General features: G+C 39.7%; 1 protein-coding gene across 1 annotated transcript; it reads left to right on the forward strand.

Moving 5' to 3' along the window:
* Nucleotides 1-2503: 2503 nt before the first annotated feature.
* On the forward strand, nt 2504-16516 carry LOC104458281 (sodium/hydrogen exchanger 2-like; the record flags this gene model as incomplete). Its single annotated transcript, XM_010077170.1, has 9 exons — nt 2504-2721; nt 4070-4272; nt 7041-7130; nt 8451-8521; nt 9997-10158; nt 10735-10831; nt 11735-11866; nt 13754-13844; nt 15929-16516. Coding segments are annotated over 9 exons (1435 nt in total), but the record flags the coding sequence as incomplete, so codon positions are not given.
* Between the last annotated feature and the right edge of the window lie 1813 nt (nt 16517-18329).

Consider the following 18329-nt stretch of genomic DNA (forward strand, 5'->3'; position numbering starts at 1 on the left):
AGCAAAAGAGATCCGGAACCAAAAAATGAAGGGCCAATCTTACAGAGTATCCTCACCTATATACTGGGCATGACGTGTATGTTATGGAATAGATTATTGGCCACTTTGGGTCTCAGTCCTGAACCTAAGATCAAATCCTGAGCTAGTAAGTGGGGCTGTGCTCCCTCCCAGCTTCTCCAGTCTGCGGACAGCCAGAGAAGCTGAAAGGCCTTGGCAGTCATGTAAACATCACTTTTTATCAGCTTTCTCTGAGGACAAATCCAAAACACAGCCTCTTGCTAGTTATTATGAAGAAAGAAAGTCCTTGCATGGCCCAGGTCCTCTCCCACTTTCTTCCTGCACGTGGTTTCTAGGACATTTTTAGTCAAGCTTTCCTTTTTCTTAGTCTTGGAGTTTGCTTAGGGTTGGAGCTAGTTTTTACATGGCAATGGCCATTTTGTTTCATGCTGACTAGATCTGTCTCTCTGTCACTAATGTAGGTGGATGAAAATGCAGGGTGAGTGCCCTGTTAAGCTAGCAAACCCTTTCCTCCATATTTGTAAGCCACTGCCTGCCCCATCGGACTGCATCTGTCCCCACATCAGACTTCCCTGGGTTTTATTCACCCTGTTGTGCCTGCAAGGACTGTGCTGCTTGACAGAGGTCAACAAAGTATACTGTGCCCTCTTCCAGTGTCCATGTGTCCTCCCAGATCCACCCCTCAGAAGTAATGCTGCCCAGTCATTTTGGAGATGGGGATGTGTTGGAGGGGTCAGAGATTTATAACTATGTTTCAGATCTTGGCCATTGTCCTCCGAAGTAGGCCATGCTGGCTCCACATAAGAGAACGAAACTTCTGGACAAAACTAACTTTAATTAGGAGAAACATGTTCAGAGTCTGCCAGTGACTACAGCCTCAGCTGCTGCTACAGACACCCTCTTGCAAAATGCTAAGGAAGTTTACTATGTGAAGGTCCTTTTGAAGTTACTGTTTCTTCTGGGATTCTTCCTTGTGCTTTGCAATTTTTTTTAATGCCTTCTTTTGGAAGAAAGACCCTAGACGTGTGTTCATAATGTCAGTGAGGTTTTTCTGAGCTCTCCCTCAGTCTGCCTTTCCATTTACACTCACATTCAGGGACGCTGGAGTTGTTCAGAGATGGGGCTCTTTTGGTTTAGAGGCAGGGCATGCTTAGCAGAAGACCTCCTGCAGTGGGATCTTTATGAGATGTGGGAGAGTCTTCTTCAACTTTTTCCAAAGAGATGCTAGCAAACCTACCATCCTCCTCCATGAGAGAGAGAGAAGTGTGGAGATTTCAGTAGGAAGAAATATCCCCTATGTTGTAATTATAGACTGAAAACCTGGTGGAACTGGGATAAATAACCATAGGACAAGTCCTCGTGGGCTGTATTCAGAAAGACAACATAAATACACATCTCTCTCTCTGTTTAGGTTTAGTGTACATGGTTTGACTGAGAACCCCTACATGGGTATGTATAACATTTTTAACTGGGAAATCAGAGAAGACATGATTTTACCCTAGATAATGAACCAGGAGTGAGAGCTATTTCACAATGCATCTTGCCTTAGTTGCCCACCTTGATAATTATTAGGCAATTCAGACTATGCTTAACTACACCCAGGCACCACCTTGAGGTTATCCTCCAGCCAGCTCTGCTAGCTATCCTTAAACCTGTGAACTTTTTGTATCTGAGTGGTCCTCAGCCATCCCTGCACCATGGGCAACCATACTGAGCAAGTGATGTGCAACCAGTTATGTCATTCCTTGCTCCTCCTGCTGATTAAGAAACTCTGTTTACTAACACAGGCTCAGAGCATAGATGCGTAGGTGTACTTACACTAAGTCCTGTCTGGTCTCTCATGTATCAGCCAAGACACCCTTTTCATTCATTTGCAGGTGCTTTAAACAGCACCAGTGTGATTTCTGGTGGTGTTTTTTCCTATTCAGCCCTATGCACAGGCAAAGCAAGCAGTGGCCTGCAGTGGTGGAGGATGACAAATTATCTGTAACCTTCTTGCTTACTTTGCCTGGAAAGAGGAGCTGGCTACTGTCACTGCCGCTGAGGAGGGGAATTGTTTCATGGGGCCAGCTGCTGGTGGGAAGGGAGGGAAGCCCTGCCCCAGGACATACAGTTGCCATCCTGTATGATGTCCCTCAGCAGTAATAGAAGCAGCAATCCCTGTTTTCCAGGGCTGCTGCTGGCTCTCCTCAGCTCTTTCGAAACACAATTTGAGTGATCCCTGCACAGACTATGTAGATGTAGTATGTGACAAAACTCTCCATATACTGATGTCTTCTCAGAAGACTCTCCATGGCAGAAAAAAGATCTCATGCCCAAAACTGTGTGTTCATCAAGTCTATAAATTTGAGATTATTTACGGTATAAATTATGATTTGTATTTTAAAGAGGACTATGGAAAAGTGAATAATATTCTGTATAAATGAGAGAGGCTAAAAAATGAATAATCAAGCCAATGAAATACAGAATAATGTTTGACTTTCAGGATTACAGCTTGTGCCATGACCATGAATAAATACGTGGAAGAAAATGTTTCTCAAAAATCCTATACGACAATAAAGTATTTCATGAAGATGCTGAGCAGTGTCAGTGAGACCTTAATTTTCATCTTCATGGGAGTGTCTACAGTTGGGAAGAACCATGAGTGGAACTGGGCCTTCGTTAGCTTCACCCTCCTTTTCTGTTTAATCTGGAGGGCGCTGGGTAAGCAAGTCTGAGACCACTCATCAGTATTCTTTACAAGTGAAACTTTTAACCTCTTCTCAAGTAGAAAATGCCAAAATTTAGACAGAGTCCCATCAGCTTGTAGAATGGTCTCCTTATTTGTAATATGTCCTAGATTGCAGGGTCAGCTTCCACATTTCCCCAAAATGGAGCCCAAAAATCAGTTTGGTCCTGATCCTGCTCATCTAAAGTTAGAGGCAATCTGCTTGTTAATCAGAGTACATGTATTTAAGTAAATGTTTACTTACAAATAAGCAATTTTTGCTTAAAAAATTAGCAGCTGTACAACAATTAAACAGGTTGTGGTTTGTCATTATTATTATTATTATTATTATTATTAATGTTTACTAGCTTTGGGATTTTCCCAGTCATTGGCATAAATAGCATCAAAACAGGAAATGCTGTAGCTGAAGTGTTGTTCAGGTATATATTGTGAAGAAAAAAATTCCTATAAGAAACTGCTTGATTGCTCCAGAATTTGCAGTACTAGCTCTTTTTCTTTCACCTTGAGACCTAAGTGCAGATCAGGCTTGTAGGTCTTAAACCTGCCCCTGGCCCCAGTTTCATCAGTAGTGATTCGGTCCCTCTGTGTGTAAGGGTGGCTCATGCTCTGATCTGCCTTTGCACCCCTACTTCCAGCTCCCAAATCTCCCTCCAGTGCAGTGCAGAAATTTGGACTATTTTCCCTCCTGTGCCTGCAACCCCACAATTAGTACCTTATGCTGAAAAGCAGCCTGTCTGCCCCCTGGCTCCTGGCCCCCATGCTTTCTCCCTTCACCTGCCTTTATACCTTTACTTGGGTCCACCACATCCCTGGAGCCTTTGCCTTCGGTCCACCAGCGTGCGCTGGCTTCTTCTCCCTCCATCCGCAGTCCCACATCCTTCCTGTCTGTGCAAGTAAAATTAAGTGAATAGGAGTTTTCAGGATTCAAAGCACAGACTGATGGAGATAACAAGCCAAAGCACCTCAAAACCTATTTTTAAAAAAATTAGGAATCTTGGTCTATACTGACACAGAGAATTATTGCTGCTCTAGAAGTGCATAGTCTAGCAGGTAGCTGTCTTGTGGAGATCAGTTAGATGCTTCAGGTCCTAAATCTAGCTGACCTGAGGTGGTTAGCTCACTAAATATGTTCAAGATGATGCTCCTTAGGCACTTTAAATTTTTCTTCCATGTTGTTTTCAAGCTGCTAAGTAACATTTAATTTCTTCAATAATATATAAGTAAGAAGCAAATAAAAGTGTTTAAAAACAAATATTAGCATTCTGTGTAATTTAATTTCCCTTTTTTCCCCTCTTCCCCATATTTCTGTTTTTTTTCCCTCAGGTGTTTTTGTTCTGACTCAGATCATTAATGTGTTCCGGACAATTCCTCTCACTTTTAAGGACCAATTTATTATCGCCTATGGAGGCCTCCGAGGAGCTATTTGTTTTTCACTTGTGTTTCTGCTTCCTCCTGCTGTGTTTCCCAGGAAGAAATTGTTCATCACTGCTGTTATTGTGGTGATATTCTTTACTGTTTTCATTCAGGTAATGCATTTCCTCTTCTGGACTTCTTTTTTCTCAGACAGGTTGTAAATAAGCAGTGGGTAGAAAAACAAATGTCCTAACTTACTGGAACGAACACACTTGAAGGTACTCTCCATAGTCAGAGTTTAAAAAAAAATGCTACGCAGACCGCAGGCAGTAGCAAAAGTATGCCAGATATTAAGTACTTATGCTAACATATAAGTAGCATTAAGTATTTAAGACCTAGTGAGGTTGGAGCAGAGATAAAGGATAATCTGGGTACAGCCCCAGCATTAATTCTGTGTTAGAATATTTGAAGTTGTGCATTTACGTAGCAGTTCGGTGTTGTGTATGGCGCACAGTGAGCAGGGATAGAAGACACTGAGGGCACAGAGAGATGAACTGGAGTGTTTGAGTCTGGGTGTTAGGCAGTGATGCTGCAAACCAGCTGGGCATCCATCCAGAAGTGCCAGGTGTGTGGAAGAAGGGGACCCCAAGAGAGAGGGAAGTGACTGAAACCAGCAAAATGTAGAGGAGGATAACCCCTCAGATAAACATGTCAGGCTAGTCATTATCCAGAGTGGTGAGGGAGATGTGAGAGGCTAGTACATGGAATTTCAGGTCTGTGGGAAAAAATATATTTGTTTAGCCTGTCCTTTACATGGATAAAGGTGCCATGGGAAGTAGCAAGTATCTGTGCTTGTGCTTGGGAAGGGGAGAAAGGTGGCTGGAGCACCTGGAGGTCAGTTTGTTGACCTTAGCATGTAAGCTGTGAAAACTGATTTTGAAGGATAGAATAATTTAAAACATGGAGGTAAATGGAACATGTTATGACATGCAACATGGTTTACCGAAGGGAAATCTGGTCTTATACTTTGACAAGGCAATTTATTGTCTAGAGTAATCTAATCTAACTGGATTATTGTAAAATATTTGGGGGAAGGAGCTACATAGGAGAATGTTAGCTTAACTACTCGTTAAACTGAGGTTTTGATTGACATTAGGATGATTGTAAAGTGAATGAAAAAGGGGCTGACAGTTTCTCCTATAAAGGGAAATAGAAACATATGGTCTTTTGGGTCAGAAAGGACCTCTGGGAGTCTTTAGACCAACTCCATGCCCAAAGCAAGGCTGCCTTCAAAGCTAGATCATGTTGCTCAGGGCCACGTCAAGTTCTGAACATCTCTATGGATGGAGATCCGCAAGACTCTCTGGGCACCTGCTCCAGCATTCAAGCACCCTGGTCAGATAATAGGTTGTTGAGATGTTATTAATGGAATTCCTCGAGGATGGTTCCTATGGGTGGATTTATTTAATATTCTTGTTATTGTCTATGGCACATAAACATAGGAGTTTTTTGTTGCTGATATTTCTTGATAACAGGCTTTGGAAGGTGTTCTCAGGGTCTCAGCAAGATGGGGTATAATGTAGAAAGAAGGAAATAACTGGGGGCCAATATGATAGAAACAGAATGAAATTTAACAGCAGTAAGTGCAAACGTGTTCTTGCTAGGACTTTCTTACTAGGGATTGCTCTTATGAAATGGGAACCTTAGTTTGGAAAAAAGTAGAAAGGGAACAAGACGCAGGTGTACTAGTTGATAATGGGGTTGAGTCTAATCCACCAATGCAGTGAGGCCAGCAGAAAGGCAAATCTGATCTTAAGACACAATGGGACAGGTATTTCTATCAGAGAATAGTGTCATGTTCTAGAGTCATCACAGGACTGGTAAATCTGTTGTGTGAAAGGAGACCAGATGCCTTGACCTTAGCAAAATGAAGGAGAAGAGGGAATATAATTACTATTTTTATATGAGGGAGTGAACACCAGAGAAGGAACAATACTGTTTAAACTAAAAGGACAAATGCTGGCGTAAGAACAAAGTGGTTCAAAGTGACCGTGATGCAATTAAGAAGCAGCTTTCTAATTATCAGAACAAAGAGGTTCAGGATGAGTGTTCCAGTATGAGCAATGGGGCAAAGAAACCTAGCTATTTTTAAGATAAAGCTTGATTCATTTACAAAAATAAGTTTGTGACCTGATTTTCTGGGAGAGTAGGGACTGATTTCAACACCATGAGAGATTCATTCCTCTCCACTGTACCAGTGCGCCTATACAAATAAACAAATTATGTCAGTGCTTCCACAAATAATTGTTCGAAACTATTATACCATTCTGGGATAGCCAAAACTTTTTGTTCTTTCTCAGAGAATAGTCGGGCAAGGACACATTTACAGGCTTAGTGAATACCAATGTAGTGCTACTGTTGATATTTCTTTGAGTACCTGTTTGGAAGTAATCACTACAAACGAGGACTTTATATGTTTGCTTTGGAATGATAGGTGATCTGTTTATTAATTCAGAAAACAAGTGAAGGTTTTTCTAATACATAACAGAACTGAAAAAAAGTTTAAAAATATTATGGATGGGGTAAGTGATGTATTCCTGATGGGGTTTGTTAGGTTGCCCCTCTAGGACCTCTTGGCTCTAGGGAGTCCCTTCCTTCCTTCTGTTGCATTAGTGGGGTCTGTGTGCTGACAAGTGCTTCACAGCTAAGTGCAACACCTGTTAATCACAAGAGTGAATTCACTATTTTAAGTATTGTGTTAGGCTGTACTTTGGGGTTAGGAAGGTGAAAGGGTATCCAGAAATAAAAAGGTATCCACAGCCATTTTCAGTGCTCTGAAATAGATGGAAAAGACTGAAAGACTTTGTTTTTCTTTATGTTTATGGAAAAAAAACCACCCAGAACTATTTGCCTTTTTTTTTTTTTTTTTTTTTCTTCGCAGGGAATAACAATTCGCCCACTGGTGGAGTTTCTTGATGTCAAAAGGTCAAATAAAAAACAGCCTGCTGTCAGTGAAGAAATTTATAACAGGGTATGTTGCAGCTTCACTGTCGTAGATGAAACCCCCATATAGTTGAAATTCTTAGTTGCTTTCAGTAAAACAAGCATACAGTATTGCAGAAAAGCACATGCTCTTTTAAAAGATTCCTTTTTGTGTTATAAGCACATTAGCTGTAAGGCTTATATTTAACCTATGGCAATTACCAAAATTAGCATTATTATGTATCATTATTTTGGAATCTTTAGTTTCTTAGTTGTTCACCTCTTGAGGTAAATTAACTTTCTGCAGTTTGTTTCACATACGAGATATGTGTCATTTTAGAACTTGGCTACATTAGGAAACCTTTGCCAGTTTAATTACATTACATTGCATTTCAGTTAGTCTAATTAAACAAATGCAAACTCCTCCTAAACACATTCTTAAACTTACCTAACTGTCACATCATCAGCCCCTTTATGGATTTGTATTTGGTACATGTATGTACCAAACTCCAATTATTGCAATTTATTAACCATGCATATTCTTGAATGTATTGTTCCTTGCAGCATACCTGTGGCAGATAGCTTGAAATTCCAAAAATGAGGAATAGTAAGGGCCACATTCAGCAAAGAAGTCACTCTAGGCATCTAAAAGTCCATCCTTTTAGAGGTTACCCTTTGGACATACCTACTAGGATTTCTTCCTGAGTTCGAGAGACCCCTACTATGGTACTTTAACAAAGAGCAAATGAGCTGCCTCTGGGGATCAAGTGAGATCTTAAGTGAACCGATTCACTCTTTCATAACTCACAGTAGGCTGAAGAGTGTGATTCTGATATTAGGTGGTCAGGATGCTTTGAGGTGAGGCTAGACCACAGTTCCCTAAAGTAGGAGCGCAACACCTGATACTGGGTATCAGCTCTGTCCTGTGCATCTCAAGGGGCTGGTGCTGATGTGGGGAGCTGCTGCCCTCTCAGGCTGTCTCCTCTACGAAGTCTGATCTGGTTCATTGTCAGGTCTGGCAAAGTCCTTAGAGAAGTCCCAGGCATAGCCCTGAGTGGTTAGGGAACTTTCAAAATAAGTGAAAATGTGGGAAAAAACTTCAGATTCAAGCAGGAGCTGAGCAAAATTGACATTGAAGAAATTCGCAACTAACTTCCATCCTTTTGAGGCTGTGAGCTGAGGAAGCTCCAGGGGAACAAAAGAGAGTCTGTCTCTGAGTTTGGTTAGACTGCATTTAGTTCCAATGAAGCATCATCCTGAATTCTGACAAAATGTTTCTGTTTTAAAGTTAGTTAGAAACTAATAATGTCTAAGGGCAAGCCAAGTGGTGTCTGTAAGTTCATGTAATGAACTAACATTTCCCCTTCAGTTCTTTGACCACGTGAAGACTGGAATTGAAGATGTGTGTGGACACTGGGGTCACAACTTTTGGAGAGATAAGTAAGAATGGCATTTAAAACTCTTTGTTATACAGGAGAGGCTGAACTGGCTCAGCAGCAACAAGGCTGTTGGGCATCATATTTCATTTCCAGCATTTTATTCTCGAAAGCGGATGGTTGTTTTTAGAATGTGTGGGTTACAAAGGGAAAGCAGCAAAACAATGTCTTTTACTAAACCACAAGCAAGTAGAACAAAATCTCCATCTGGGAAGAAAGGCAGCCCTCTGATCCCAGGGTGAAGTATGGTACCTTCTGAGGGTGTGTGTCCTCTCGCTGTTTCTGACTGTTTCAGAGCATTTTCCTGTATGTCTGCTGAGCCTTTCATCCCATCCGGCTTTCCTCCTGCAAATTGCATATCTCTGCAGTGTTAAGTGGGGGGTTAGCTCCCTGTTTGATGGGAAACATACAAAAGCTTTGGGACTTTCTCTAGAAAGGTAACACACTAGCTGGCATTAGGTGCATGAGAAATCCTAATGGCAGGCAGCTCCAGAGTTCCTGATGGTATTATTTAAGACTTAGTTAAGAAGGTTATACTGGCAATATCTGAATAATTCATGTTTTCAGTTTAGGTGCTGTATCATCTTAATCTCTGGTTTGGATCTAACTCCCTTTTCTTAGAAGGATACTCTTTTACACTCAAATCCTTTAGACCCAAAGCATGGGCATTGCTCACCCACCTTCCAGTCACTGCTCCAACAAGAATTAAAGTGTTTTCTGCAAAGAGGAATAACATCAGCAGGAAGGGCTGAGAGGAGCTCTCTCCAAGTGCCTTGAGCGTGTGACAGTGAGGACACTCTCCTGACAGATGCATGGCATGGGTACAACTTCTCTTTACTCAGCTTGGTTCTCCTCCAGCCTGTGTGAGATCTTTAATTAACAGATTACAGAGCAAAGGAGGGTCCCACCTATTCATGACCTTCAGAAATGTTTTTGAGCCAAATTCAAGAATGATTTCAGAATGGCCAGAGGGCAAAATATTTTCTGGCAAACAAAATCACCCCAGCTGTAATAAATATTTTTTCACTAAGCATCCAAGAGGGTTGCAGTTGCTTTAGAGGAAGGGAGAACTTCCAAAGTTTTACAAAAGTAGGCTAAAATTTCAAAGAAAAAAGCAGTGAGTGCAAATTTAGACCTTTTATTTGTTATTACAGTAAATATTTTATGTTCTCTTTGTCCTGATGAAAATGGAGAATTAAAAATAATATTGTCTAATAACACAGAATACCTAAAAATTAAATGTTGCTGCTAGGGAGACTGTCCATTAACATATTAACCAAAACATAGGTTAAGTCGGTCTCTCTGAAGCAAAGATGAACTTGACCCTTTATTATGTTACTCAGCAGTAGGTTATTAGTATGAACAGACACATTCACAGGGAATAAACTCCTTCACAATTGCGTTAGCTAGAGTATATTGGCTTTCCTTAATTATGTGCAGTAAAAATTAACTGGTTGGGTTGGTTTGCTTCTCATGCAGGTTTAAAAAGTTTGACAATAAATACCTGCGAAGACTTCTAATCCGGGAGAATCAGCCCAAATCCAGCATTGTTTCTTTATACAAGAAGCTGGAAATCAAACATGCCATTGAGATGGCAGAGAGCGGAATGATAAGCAAGGTCCCTTCGTCAGTGTCTCTCAGGTAAGCAAGCGACGCTAGTGCAGCCGAACACTTTGTCTGGGTCACATAATTTATTTCACAGCCCAGCCTGATAATCACTTTGTCTTAGGACACTGTGTGTCCAAATGTCCCCTGAGCAGCAAGCAGATATGAAACAAAGAGTGTTTCGCTTGCATCTCACACACAAAGTGCTTGGTGAGCTGTGCTTGTCCTGTAGTTTTACAAGGGCAGCTGCTCAGGGGAACATTGATTTGCCATGTAGACCAGAGTTGGATTTGAACCAGTGCCTGCACATCTGCTGTGAATAGCTATGGGGGAAGCCTGAGGAGCATTTTGAAAAGTACCTTAATCAAATTTACAATTTAATGTAATTTATATCAAATTTTGGAGACTGAGTTTTGAGCCTTACCACTGACTCAAATGAGATCAAGGTTTCATTCCTACATGTTATATTTTCACCTGTTCCTTGGATGTTTTGAAATGTTGTTTCCAACTCTAACAAAATAAAAAGTTCAAATGTAATTCCCAATCATAAAAATGAAAACATTCTTCTTCTCTCTCTCTTTCCTCTATTTTCCATTTTTTATTCTGCCACAGTGAATATCATGAAGGAAAAATAAAGCCACTTTCTCCCACTGAAATGGAAAACATGCGAGAAATATTAACAAAGAATCTCTACCAAATACGACATAGAGTAAGGATGAAATTTTGCATACTTAAATATCCCACTACTTTTTGAATATACTGATTACCTTCCTAACATATCTTTTGGCTAGTGCAGCATCTACTGTACTGTAACATAATAATTAATGCTGTTATTTACTTCTGTTGCCTGTGAATCCATTTCCTATCACATGTATAGCAAGTCCTTTACGTAAATAGCTTACTTGGTCTCATACTATGAATAAAGATTAATGTTTTTGTTTTGTTATTATCTGCAATATATTAGTTAAAAAATGATCATAGGTGCAAATTCAACCCAACATTGTCCCGCTTATATCAGTATTTTGGTCACTTCATGATATAGGATTATATTTCCCATTTGCCTCCAGCTGTAAAGTTGTTTTTATTAAGAGCAGAGGTGATGAGCTGGAAAAACAGTGAAATAAAAGCAAAGGACATTTCACATTTACCCTCCTGTGGCTAAGTAGTTTGAATGTCTGAGCCCATAGAAAACATTCAGAAGTGGAGCAAGCTTCAGCTTGCTGGAGGTAAAAATTACTTCCCCCTAAGTGACTCATCTTATTGCTTTTAAATGTGCATTCTCTATTGACATATTGACTGAGCTAGTACAATGCAGGGGGTAAACACTGTATTAAGCCACCTTTTTCCAATTTCTCCTTCATTATAAATACCAGCACGTTAAAAAAAAAAAAAAAAAAAAAACAAAACCCAGGTGCTTGTGAAGCAGATGATTACAAAAATGCTGGCATAATTACTCTTGTTGTTCTTAATCATTTACAATATGATTTTGTTCACAAGGATTTATGATGCTTATTAAAACATTAAAGCAAAAAGCCTATTTTGCACTATGCATATAGTTCAACACATTTGACATTATGCTTTTTGGAATGTGACCACTGCTTTTGTATTTCAGACAATGTCATATAACCGACATAGCCTGGCTGCAGATGCAAGTGAAAAGCAGGCTAAAGAAATTCTGATCCGTCGCCGGCACAGCCTTAGGGAGAGCCTGAGGAAAACAAACAGCCTATCAAGAGAAAGACCGGTACTTGCATTTTGGTTGTTTTATAGAAAGAAGTTCTTCATAGCTAAATGTCATGCAGAAAAAATTATTCTGAAATGCAGAAAAAATAAATCCTGAATTTGGAAAAGAACAACACCTATAATGTCACACTTACACCTTGAGTTGTACACATGGGCCCCTTAATTTGTGTTCACCCCTTCAGCAGAGCTTCGTTCTTGTAGAATGTCTTATGGGAGTGGGATCTGCTGCCATAATTTTATCTCGGAGGAGCTGAACAGGCTCTGTACACAGTGTACTTCTAAGGGATGGTCAGTATTCTCTATCAGTATTTTGATGAAGTGTGGATGGTCGAGGTTGAAAATTACTCTGAGATACAGTATGCTCCAAAGAACCTTTTATTGAGTCAGTCAGGTGAGCTCTTCATTTTAAAAAATGTCGTGGGCTCTTTAGTATTGATAAAATTTGCTCAGGACTTCAGGTTTCATTACAGAATAGGAAAACCCCCTCCACGTGCAAGATATGTTGTGGCACGATAATATTTGTCTCCCTGAGGCAATCCTTCACTGTGAACTTCAGACCATGTTTGAGTGGAGCACACTGATTCAGCAGGGAAGCTGATCGCCCAAGTCATGTTCCCATTTAGGTATCCGGGAAACTAACCACTCTATAAATGTGTATTTTCATATTACAGGAACACTTAGTGACTGTTGTCTTCATTGCTACAGTTCTCCTTCAGCAGCTGAGGCTGGAATGATGTCTCTAATAAGTGCTGTATCTAATTTGTGATCATTACCAGGGCTACTGTGATGTTAATTGTGACAATAAGTTTGTTCTTGAATGATTTTTTCCCTCTCAACCACAGTTACATATGTTGTCTTTGTCACAAAAATAAATCATTTACTAGGTAGAGTAATGAAGAGCCTCAGCAGGATTGAGACATTTTAGGGGCAGGGAGAGAAACAGGGTTTCTGATAGCTTTTTAAAATGCACAGGCATTTAAAATGCACATTATTTTAAAAATCATTATCCTTGGATAAATCCACCACAGAGGGAAGTATACTGGTCCTGAGCAGCACAACAACATCAAAAGAGGAAAACTGTCTCATGGAAAATAGATTTCTTTTCAGGTTCCCTTTGAGTGTGCAACAATGAATGATACAAGCAGAAGAGAGCTGGTAGACTGTAAAGTTTCTAAAAAATCTTTGTAACAAATGCAAGAAGGGATGCCCTTGAGAAACTTTTGAATTTTAAAAAAAAACAACCTGTCCTGGAAAATACCTCTCATGTTCCAGGAAGTACGAGGTGTGCTCTGCACCCAGGGCCTTTAGAGCTTAGTCTTGGGAAAACAAGGATTTTATGCCCTGAACTGGTAAATGATCATGCTGGTGCCTAACTTCCCCACCAACTTTGGTGTGACTAGTCAACTGTATAAAGTCATTTATATGTATAAAGCTCTTGCAGGATCGGAATACAGATTAGTTCTTGTGCCTGAGTTTCAGTCTCAACATAATCTTTGCAGTTGACTACTAAAAAGTTTCAAACTGGAGTTGCATGAAGTGATACCATGCTTGCAGAATTTGCCTTCCTTAGGAAAACCTGTACAGATAAGGTTGAGGTTAGAGAGCATACATTTATTAACTTTGATCTCAGAGGGCATATCACCAGGCTTTCTTTTGATTAAACTGCTTGAGATTACTCAGTCTTTACCTTAGTTGGCACAGACCTCAACTAGCAATCAGCATTAACTTGAGTGTGTAGTAAAAGAACACATATTAGCTAATATCAAACTACTCTCCAGCCTTTTAGCTACATAAACCCATTTAAGCCTCAGTCATGTATCTTAACATACATTATACAGGTACATCAGTCTGCGGTAACTTAACATTTCTTATATTTCTTTGCACACAGGCTGCTGCAAATACAAAAAGATTCCTTTCACTTCCTAAAAACACTAAACTCCCAGAGAAACTACGAGTGAGAAATAAAACATCTTCCAAAGGTAATGAAAGATTTTCTGCTCTTACTGTGCTGCAGTCATTTTGCCTACGTAGAAGGAAAACTTTTTCCAGGGATGACGTAGAGAAATCAACATATTAATTTTCAAAAAAATACTAAATGTTTTATGTGCACATGTTTTCATTCTAAAGTTAATACCTTCATAGCATATTTCTAAGAGCTGGATATTTAGCAGGGGTCTTAGAGCACTAAAAGCAATAGGTCCTAAAGCAGGTATTTGAGTGTAGAGAAATGCCTCAGCAAGCAGAGTCTTGTGGGGCTTTCTCAGTTCAAATGCCATAGCAGCGTAGTCCTCCCAGCACGTCCTCATGTGAGCAAACAGCAGCCTGAAACACTTCTCCACCAGAAACACTGCCATGGCTCATTCTCCTTGTCTTTATTCCATAATGTCCAGATTTTCCTACTGGATTATGGACCTATTTGGTTTCTTTTGTCACTGGGGTCAGGGTAGAGGACACTGCCCTGAGAACCAAACCAAAGAGGAGAATGAGGACACGAGGTCTGGTTTATAGTTCTCATGAAGAATTTCTCAAAATGCTGTGGTTTACAACCAAAATGTCATTTTTTTTTTTTCTGCCTAAACTCAGAAATGTTTCATATTGGAATTCTTGAATTCTAACAGAAAAATAAAAAGTCTGGAGGAAGACAACCATTAGATATGAAAACTTTGCCCAGTTCTGTATATTGCTTCTGATTATTACTGGTTGCATTACCATGCTTATACCATGCTTAGGAGCATTCCCTTTCATGACAAGCAACCATCAAGATCTCTTGCTGGGAAGATTAAATCTCTGCACAATCACTAAAATGTCTTGATTCCCACCCCAATTATTTCCCCACTCTTCCAAATTAATTTAGCAATAGACCATGTTTTTGTCTGTTAATAATTATGTCTTTCATCTTCTGAATGTAGGATGCCTTCTGTTCTGTAGTTATGTCTGCAGAGGTCACCTACTGTCACATAGAATTAAAGAGGAAATGTGCCTCCAGTTTATTCAATTGTCAAAAAATATATTATTTGACATACTTAAGGGGGGAAAAGCCTTCAAACACAATCTGATTAAGACCTTCCTTGATATATAATTATCTGGGTGAATGGACAATTACGTAGTGTGGGTTTTTTTTTTACCCCTTCCTCACCTTTTTAAAAGAAATAACATATAGGCTATTAATGGAAGTTGTTCTTATGACAGTTTCATAATACACAATTCTTTGCTTTGATATATTTAAAACATCATATCTGACTGAAGTCTAAGAACAAATCTGAGGTATTCATAAATGATTGTTGGAATGATTATCAAATGACTGAAGTGTGTAAGTTTTGATGAAGATGTTAGTAAATTTAAAACAAGTTGGCTTTGGTTTACTTGATAGTGGTCATTTAAGATCATTCCATGAATGATTATGCCAGCTTTCCCTTGGCCATTTCCTACCCTGTTGTGAGGGGGTGTAGGAGTCTGCAGCACTTGCAACCTGTGAAATTTGTTATCTGGATTTTTTTTGATATCTTACATTCACGCGTATTAAGGATAGCATGTTTCCTCCTGTCTGTACATTGACCTTGGGAGATCCCTTGCTCAGTGTACTATTGGTGCTCCTTTTCCAAAGCCAAGTTTCTAGAACCCTTCTACATGTTGTGCTCTGGAAACGCCTCTCAGATTAGAGTTCATGGGATGTGAGGGTGAAAAATCTAATTTTTGTGTCCTGCTTGGACATAAGTGGGGACTAGAGCCCAAGTAGCTCAGAGAAAGACAGGTTTTTCCATGTCCAGAGACAGAACTGGGGAAATGTCAACTCAAACAGGGGGGCACTTGGTGATTAAGTAGCAACAGTGAGGGCTTTCTAAAAATCACAGTTTTGAGAGAAGGGATGTTTGTAAGTCAAATCTATCCTCTGTCCTGGCAGAATTAAGTGTCTTGTTACTGGGTCTAATCAGAAAGCACCAAATTTAGGAAACATGCAGACACTTTGTTCTATGGCTGCTAGTGGTCACTGTGCTGTTACTCAAATATTCCTAAAACAGTAATATTCTGCACCTAAAATCTGAATTGTGTTTTCAATTGACAGTGGGTGACAGCAGTGATTCTGAGATGGATGCTGCAACCACAGTGCTCAATCTAAGACCCAGAGCAGGGAAAATCTTGAGAGACCAGAGACTGAAACAGCAGAGGCCACTGCCAGAGTTTAGGGTGGAGTGGAAGAATGAAGTTGACGGGAGCCAGGATGGACGAGGAGAGCAGCAGGAGCCAAGCGCCTTGCCTCAGCCATCCATTGGGTTCAGGCAGCCACTGCTGACGAGACCGAGATTTGGCACTTTGAGCAGGGAAGACTTGACTGCAGACCATGGGTCGGCAAGACCTACACCACCACCTCGGTTAGTCAGGCAGGCATCGCAAGGGGAAAGGCAGAGAAATAAGCCTGAGAACCGGCCGTACTGAACATAACAGAAAGAGAACTATTGGGAATAAACTGTGGATGTATCGAATGAGGATTCTAAACTATCTGATCAGACTATGGGATCCATTAAAAAAAAAGAAGCAAAACCAAGCCTCAATATGGATCTAACCACTTCCAGTTGGGTAAAGGCAATGTAATTTACTAAGTGAAAGGAATACTGGAACAATTGCAAAGCTGAAGACATTTTAAAAAATAATTTCTTTTATAAATAACTTATGGCCATGCTTTAATTACATTATTTCCACTATTAAGATAGGATGGAAATGTGCCTTATCACATCATCTCTTGTGGAACCAAGTCATGCAGGTTCAATACCCAGTTATCTAATCAAAATCATTGTTGAAAGTCTGGTGGTGAATGGGTTCTTAGAAAAATTCTGTATCATTTCAGAATTTATTTATAATCAAATAATACTTGTTTTAACCAAAGCTTTAATATGACTAACACTGAAAATTGCACAGTGCACCTGTCATACAGACTTTGTAAGAAGAATAAATATGTTCTTGAAGCCCAGTTTGTTCAAAGAGCTGTGATCCAGAACAAGAGAAGGAATAAGCTGTAGGAGCAGAGTTGCAATAGAGAAGAGACCTGAATAGCTTGAATTTTTACTTTCTGAATTTTTGGCAATATGTAACCTTTGAAACTGAGGATCACCAAGGGAAATCTGAATGACCTTGACTTTCACTAATGTCAACAAGAGCTGAGTGCACCTAGCAGGACACCAGAATCCCTAAAGAGAGAAGACTTCAAGAGGATAAATAACATTCTTATTCAAAATTGCTTTTTGCACCTTAGTTTCTTGGTTGCAGCGCAAACACAGCAGTAGAATAGTTGCAGAGCACTGCATGTAGACAAAGCGAGCAGTCTCCTGTTTCAGTCAGGGACGTCTGAGACTCAAGAAAGCTCGTTCACTCATGCTCGTGACCCTGGTCAACTTGTTTTACTTTTTGTTTCCTCATCTGTAAAAGGGGAAAGATAATCTTTTCTTTGTCTGAGCTATGCACTCCAAGGAACAAAAATGTTCCGTCTAATTTGTTTGCACAGAAAAGTAGCACAGCAGGGCCCTGGAATCAGCTGAAGTCACTGTGCACCTTAATAACACCCATAAGAAACACAGATTTCTCCATCGTAGTGTAAACAGCTGACATTTGAGTGCATATGGGAAGGGAGGGTGCATTAAAATTAATGATACTTAATTGTAGCTCTCAGGAATTGGCACTTTCTGTCCCACTTAGTTGTCCTAAGTTTTGAGCTTGCTTTAGCACAGATATACATTTCAGCACAATGCAGAAATAATTTTCATTCTACTTGTTAAAAGATTGATAACCTTCATTGAAGAATGTACACTGTGAAATCATAACTTTTCCTTTTCATTAGCACATTTCTGAATCTGTGGGCAATATGATTCTTTTTTTTTTTTTAATTTAAGCTTGTTTTGAGAGAACTATTAAAAATCAGAATTTCCTTTTAAAATCACAGGGTAGATTTCTTTCAAAGGTTCGCGGGCTGGGTTGCTGAATTTGTTTTATAAATGGGGATTTAAGACTTTCCTCCTTCTAGCAGCTTTTCCAAAATATTTGTTTCACATATGTATTTGAAATGTCAAACCTTCCTAAGCTTTTTTATTGGCACAGGTCTTTCAGTCTTTTTCCTCTGTTCCAGCTATGGAAACTTCTGCCATGTGTCAAATGCAAAGTCTAAGCTGCAGAGGGATGGCTATGTGAACCTAGAAATCTCAGTCAAATGTTCATGGCTATTGTCAACAAATTATTTTTGTGGAAGGCAATAGTTACCTATCCTTTAATGATCATCTTCTGTTTGGAAATCAAACTGGGTTCAAACAAAGCCAGCAAGCTTTAAAAACAAATTTGAACTTGTCTTTCAACAGGAAAATATGTTTCATCAGTAAAATTGTCAGCAAGTACTCTGCCACTGCGTCACTGGGATCTTGTTTGAATAAGAAAGAAGCCTTGAGTTTAGATTTCAGTTTTGAAACTACGTCCTCCTTGCA

The sequence above is a fragment of the Pterocles gutturalis genome, unplaced genomic scaffold, assembly GCF_000699245.1.
Source record: "Pterocles gutturalis isolate BGI_N339 unplaced genomic scaffold, ASM69924v1 scaffold25108, whole genome shotgun sequence".
Lineage (NCBI taxonomy): Eukaryota > Metazoa > Chordata > Aves > Pterocliformes > Pteroclidae > Pterocles > Pterocles gutturalis.